We start from the raw sequence: 6,000 nt of genomic DNA on the forward strand, positions 1-6,000 counted from the left end.
CTCTAGTATAAAGAAATCTTCTCTATAAGGTAATCACAGATAAATTACAAGTTATTTTTCACGAGATCTAAAAGAGAAAAAGAGATGAGACCTAAATGCAAATAAAACATCAGATGATACATTACAAAAAACTTTTTGCACCATCATAGAGGTAATGTAGTTAGGGCTCTTCTCCATTTCACTATCTAATGCTTCTAGAAACAAGTGAAACATTGCCAGTGGAACTATTTACTCACCTAAGCATAGTTGACAATTCACAGGCTTAGCAAGACCTGAGGAAAACAGGCCTGTTACAAATGTCGTTGTTTTACATGAACATCTCCAAAGGCCCCAAATCATATTCAAGTCAACAAGTATTTAAGTACCCTAACTATAACCAGCACTGTGCCAGGTGTTGTGGAAAAAGACAAAAAAGAAGGCACATTTCCGAGGAGCTCTAATATAAAGACACAAGTTTTATTTTAAACACAATAACAGCAATAGCAACTGGAGAAGGATTCCAAGACTGGATATGGTAAGTGGGTTGCAAGAGTAGAGATAGTAAGAGAGAAAATGGGATAGGTTTAATGGAGCCAGGTGATCAAAAGCCTTGAATGTCACACTGAAAAGTCTAGATTTAAACCTATAGAAAATGATTTTATCTTGACCCCACTCCCCTAAAAAAATCTTAGATTTAGTGATTCCTAGTCATTTTCTTGATCAATGGGCCTTAATAATTAACATCAAATCTAGATACACTAATGTCCTATCTCGTTAAACCAAGAGATGTTTTGTGCAAAGTGAAGGTTGACTTCTATGACATCACCTCAAATAATTAGGGACATATTGCAAATATTGCTAACAGTTCCCAATAAACCCTTATAAATCTACACAAACATTTTTCTAAACACTTAAAACCTTAGAGTTTCAGTTAGAGTATCTCTTGGGGAAATCATCTGAATAAGATACTACCTTTATTTGCCTCCCCCACAAAATAATCTTTCAACCATTAAAAGATATCATACCTAATGTAGTGGCTGGCTCATAGTTGGCTTTCTATTTATTGAACTAGATTGATAAATTACACCAGTATATTAACCTTACTCATCTCTCTCATGATTTAGTAGACTTTGATCATATCCCTCTCTCAACCCCTCTCTCCAGACTGAAAAAACAACTAAAGTCCCTCTAACCTTTTGATCAATTTAATTTGGTTTCTGGGGATTTGTATCAGCTGTTAAGTTTTTCTTGATGAGGAGCCACCAGAATTACCTATATGATTGTGAATGCAAATCCGCTGTTGGTCTTTTACATAGAAAAGATAAGAGTTTCAAAGAGCTTCCTGATAATGCCCACCATATTCTTGGCTTCAAGGACCACAATCACAAGTGGGCCAACTTCTTCACAGATCGATAAACAGTGATTTTTTATTTTTTTCACTCTAACAATAATATTGTGTATTGACTAACTCAGAGATGGACAAAGACGTATGTAGCTCCTGAGATCACCTCCAATGAGTAACCAGATAAACCTACAGATAACTCAGCTACTCCAGCTGAAGAAGACGGGTATGATTCCAGAAGGTCCAAAGTGACCCTTTCATGTTTTTGCCATGAGCAACTGTGTCCCCACTGGGGAAGCTTTTCTAATAAATCCCTAGGAGAACTTTGCTGATCTCTCTGCTATGTATCCTGACTGCCCTAATTTCCTCCTGTATTCTGCTTTCTTAAAGTTTTTAAATTGAGGGATGACACAGATACATCTTCTGTGACTTCTAGATCCCTTTCTTGAGTCATAACCGAGCCCCTCATTCTCATAAGCATGGATAGGTTTGCATGACCTTATATACAATGAAGTGCCTCTGAGTATTCTGTCCACCTGGTCTCAGGACATCTTCCTGCAATTTATTCTCATCAGTTTGCCTTCACTCCTTGCAGATAAACTGGTGAGAAACCTGAATGTTCTGCCCATTGAAGGGTGTATATTTTTATCTTTCTTCCTCTCCATCTAAGAGTTGCTGTAACAGCAACTGTTTGTGTTGAAAACTAAAATATAAAAATATGACCTACGTGGCCAAATCCCACAAGGCTGTTTACTTCCTTATTTATGAATCAGATTCTGTCAGCACAACTTAGAATCTTGACTGTCAGCAATACTGCAATTAAATGTCCTTGCAAAACCAGTAGAGGGTGCACTAGGGCACTGGAAATTTTACCCAAGATGTAGAAGTATCAATTTAATAGCCAATCAACATTTCTCCTTTTTTTTTTTTTTTCCTGGTATACTAAAACTGACATCCTCAAGAAAAACTTAAGCTGAATCAGGGCCAAAATTCCTTCAAAGCATACTCTAATTCTCCTGAAAGTGAAGTTCAAAAAGAGTAAGGAATACATGGTTAAACTTAGTCTGGCCAAAATGTAGGTAGAGTAGAAGAAAATGACGCAGATTGGAGCCCTCTACTTTGTAAAAATTCCATAGCTCTACCCGGCTACCTGACAAAAGGCTCCAGGAAGTACTATATTATAGGGGAATGGGCACTGAACTGGGAGTAAAGAGACCAACTTCCATTCTAATTTTGAGCAGAGTTGTATGACCCTGGACAAGTCATTTCCCCCATAGGAAGTATGTATTCTCCAAGAGGAATGATCAAATGGACTCATGGCCCCTCATAACTCTAAAAAACTCTGACTCCAATTGATGTCAACAAATGTAAAGAGCCAGTATACTTGCTTCTACTCCTTAAAAAGATTAAAACAGAAAAAATAAAGGACAGACGATAGGGTGCTGTATTTAAACCTAGACAGAACTATGTGAAGCGCCACACAAAGGCAACTAAATGCCATTATAGACACTATGAGAATCCCATACCATCACAGAAGCCCCAGAATACAGCTGTTCTGCGAATCCTTAGCCTACAAACATGGGTCTATCCATTCTGAATGCCAAAAAGCCTTGGCCACCATTTGACTAAGGAAGTCCAATTCCTTCATCTTTTCACAAAATACCAATGTTCAGCTGCTAAGTATTTCCACTGGGCATAGTCCGGGGGGGGGGGGGGTGGATAGATAAAGGGAACCAGAATCCTAGTTAATTATCATTTAGCTACAGTGTTTAAAGTTGCAAATATGAGAAGCATGTCTATGGATTCTCTTCTTTGATAAGCTGTTATATAAGTTGAAGTGTGCTAGCAAAACACAGGCTCAGGACAACTTTACAATGCAAAATGTAGAAACTGTGTTAGTCCTAATATTACAGCATTATCATGAATGCGACACCAGCTTTGGATGGGTGGTCAAAGTAGCACAAATAATGTTTACAGAGTACGACAATGACTCTGGATGTGGTAGTAAATATAAAAAGCCTGGGTCGCTCACCTCAAGGAACTTATTTGCACAACTTGCCTTCTTAAAACCCCAAGAGGAACAATTTGACTGTTATTCTTTAACCACCTCAAAAAGATCCCTGGCTGCTTCTCTTGAGTTTTACATGAGACAAAATATGGCAAACTAGAGAATACTTAGTTTAAGTGCATTAAATTTCCTTAAATAAAGAGCTAGAAAAAGTAGAAAACAAACACCAAAGCTAATAGTTTGCTAACCAGGGCACAAACACCATAAAGATTGTAAAAACAAAAACAAACAAACAAAAAAACTGCTCTTGGGAAACTACCCTTGAGTCATTATTCCATCAGTAGATTCCTGCTCTCAAGCAAGCAGGAGTGAAGACATCTCACACCAAACCTCCCCACCCCACTCCCCAAAAAAGAGTCAGAACCGGCATGCAAAGGGTGAGTTTTATTTCCAAAGATGTTTTAAATTGCTGTTTCAGAAGTTGTCTAGCAAGACAGGCAATTTCTACCAGAATTCCTCAAGGGCGCTGATCCTCACTAGAACACCGAGGACAATCCGTCTCAAATTGCAGGTAAGTGTGAACAAGCCCACGATCTGGTCAGCTCACCAGGACCCCGCGCCGAAAACACGGTTCAAAGTTGTTTCAACGGGCGTGGAGCAGTTATTACAGCTGTTTACAGCTCCAACTCCAAACGAGAGCCTGCGAGTGCTGGCATCAGCTCTGGACACGAAAAAACAAGCACCGCGGGCGGAGAATCTCACCGGGAGCAGAAGGGCCAGGCTGCTGCCGTTAGTCCGCCAGGGGGGCAGCGCCCGCACCTTCGCGCCGCGGCCGGGCCGGGAGCGCACCAACTTTTCCCGAGGCAGCCGGAGCCGGGGGCGGAGGGCACCGGCCAGAGTTCCCAAGTCTGGGGGTCCTGAGAGAGTCAGGGTGAGCTGGGCCAGGGACCAAGGACAACCTGCCCCGAGGCGACCTCTCCCCGGCTCGCCCGCCCCCTCCCCGATCCCGCCGTCGAACTCCGCTCCAGGTGGCAGAGTCCTCCCCGGGACCCCGCCCTGCGCACATGGGGAGGGGGCCCTACCCCTCCGGGGTGACTCACCTGGTGCCCGTCCTGGGCGTCTGGGGGGAGCGTAGTTTCTCCCGGTTCCAGCGGCTGCTGCCTCGGGGACGGCTGCCCGAAGTGGCGGGTGATGGGACCGTCGGGGTCGAGGCCACCAGGGCTGCTCAGGGTGCCCGAGGTGCCGGGGATACCGGGGCCGCCGAGGCGGGACCCGGCTCCCCGTTCCCGCCGCAACTCGGAGCGCAGCTCTAGGTAGCAGCACAACGTCAGCAGGTGGAGGGCCAGCGAGAGGCCAAAGAAACCCAGAAAGAGCCGGCAGCTGTTCCCTTCGCCAGCCCTGGCAGGGGCCCCGCGACAGCCGCAGCCTTGGCTCCCGCGCTCCCGCGGGGCTGCCGCGGGCAGGGGTTCCCTGAGCTCCACCTCCGGGTAGCCCATGGCCTCCGGAGACACCCACTCTCTGAGGCCCAGGAGCCGCCGCGTCTGCCTCAGCTCTTCGCGACCCCTGACAGGCGGCTACTGTCCTGCCATCGGCAGGGGGCTGCAGGGACCCGTTCCTGCGCGGCGGAGGCTGGGCGGGACGGAGCAGGGAGCAGCCGCAAGTGCAGCTCCACTCCGAGGGGTGGGAAAGGGAGGAGGAGGGGCGCGAGAGACGGGCGGCTCGGTCCGCCGAGGAAATGAGGGAGGAGGCCCCGGCCAACCCCGCCCCGTGCCTCAAGCGGCTGCCGGGACGCCCAACCACCGGTCCCGCCAAGCCTCGGCGCCCCGCCCCCTGCCGTTCCACCCTGGGCCTCCAGCTGCTGGGCGGGGTCTGGGGGCGTGCGGGTTCGCCTCTGCCCCACGGCCCCACCCAGCTCCTCTCGCTCGCCCCGTTCCAGTTGGTGACTGCGGCTGTCGTCCATCCATGGACTCCGCCCCGATTTAACCCTTGAGCGCCAGTACGGGGGGCGGGGGAAGAGGAGGGAAGAGGGGCGCTGAGAATTGGGGAACCTTGGAAGAAAAGTAGAGCAAAGAAAAGGAGGCGGAAACTAGTATTAATAGAAATGTTTGCAATTAACTGCAGTTGTTAATAACATCATCCAGTACTTATCTGTTGCTTTCAATCTTCAAAGCGTTTAACAGACGTTAAACTAATTAAAACAGTTCTGGGTTTGGAATGAAACCATGCCTGCTGTGTTTTCAATCCAATGGCGCGCCAAAAGAAAAGGAGACCCAGGAGCCTGAGAGCCAAAGGGAGTGAGAATGGGGTGGGGCTGAGGCAGTCCCACTCCTGGAGTGAGTCTGGGGCCTCAGTCTAAGTGAGGAAGGAGCCCAACTGTGCCAGGTGGAACCGAAGTGATGCTGCATCACGCAGAATAAAACAGTCCCCTGGGATTTGTTGGTATATTAATTAATTCAACGCATTGAACCCTTTACAATGTAGAAAGTGCTGTAAGAGAGAATCCACAGCCAGTGTAGTTTTTTTCTTCCACCGCAGCTGGAGTGGAGAACAAGTGCCTTCAATGAGCAAATGGGGAAAATGAGGACCAGAATAAGGTGGATTTTTACAAGGGCGGTCCACAGAATGGCCAGACAGTATTGGCATCTCTATTTGCGGGCAACTGTTCTGGCCT

General features: G+C 46.8%; 1 protein-coding gene across 10 annotated transcripts in view; it reads right to left on the reverse strand.

The window, feature by feature from the left end:
• EDA (ectodysplasin A) overlaps nt 1-4,957 on the reverse strand; it is a 370,278-nt gene extending 365,321 nt beyond the window's left edge. For 8 of the 10 annotated variants that reach the window (XR_009050280.1, XM_057718349.1, XM_057718348.1 and 5 more), the window contains exon 1: nt 4,430-4,957. Coding sequence is in view for 9 of the 10 variants with exons in the window: in XM_057718349.1 (XP_057574332.1) it covers nt 4,430-4,825 (396 nt within the window). In the remaining variant the exon portion in view is untranslated. Of the gene's footprint in view, nt 1-3,909; nt 4,247-4,429 lie in introns of those variants that run through there. The other 2 variants (XM_057718355.1, XM_057718354.1) reach the window with 2 other exon arrangements.
• Nucleotides 4,958-6,000: the final 1,043 nt, after the last annotated feature.

Source organism: Hippopotamus amphibius, chromosome X, assembly GCF_030028045.1.
Source record: "Hippopotamus amphibius kiboko isolate mHipAmp2 chromosome X, mHipAmp2.hap2, whole genome shotgun sequence".
Taxonomy (NCBI): domain Eukaryota; kingdom Metazoa; phylum Chordata; class Mammalia; order Artiodactyla; family Hippopotamidae; genus Hippopotamus; species Hippopotamus amphibius.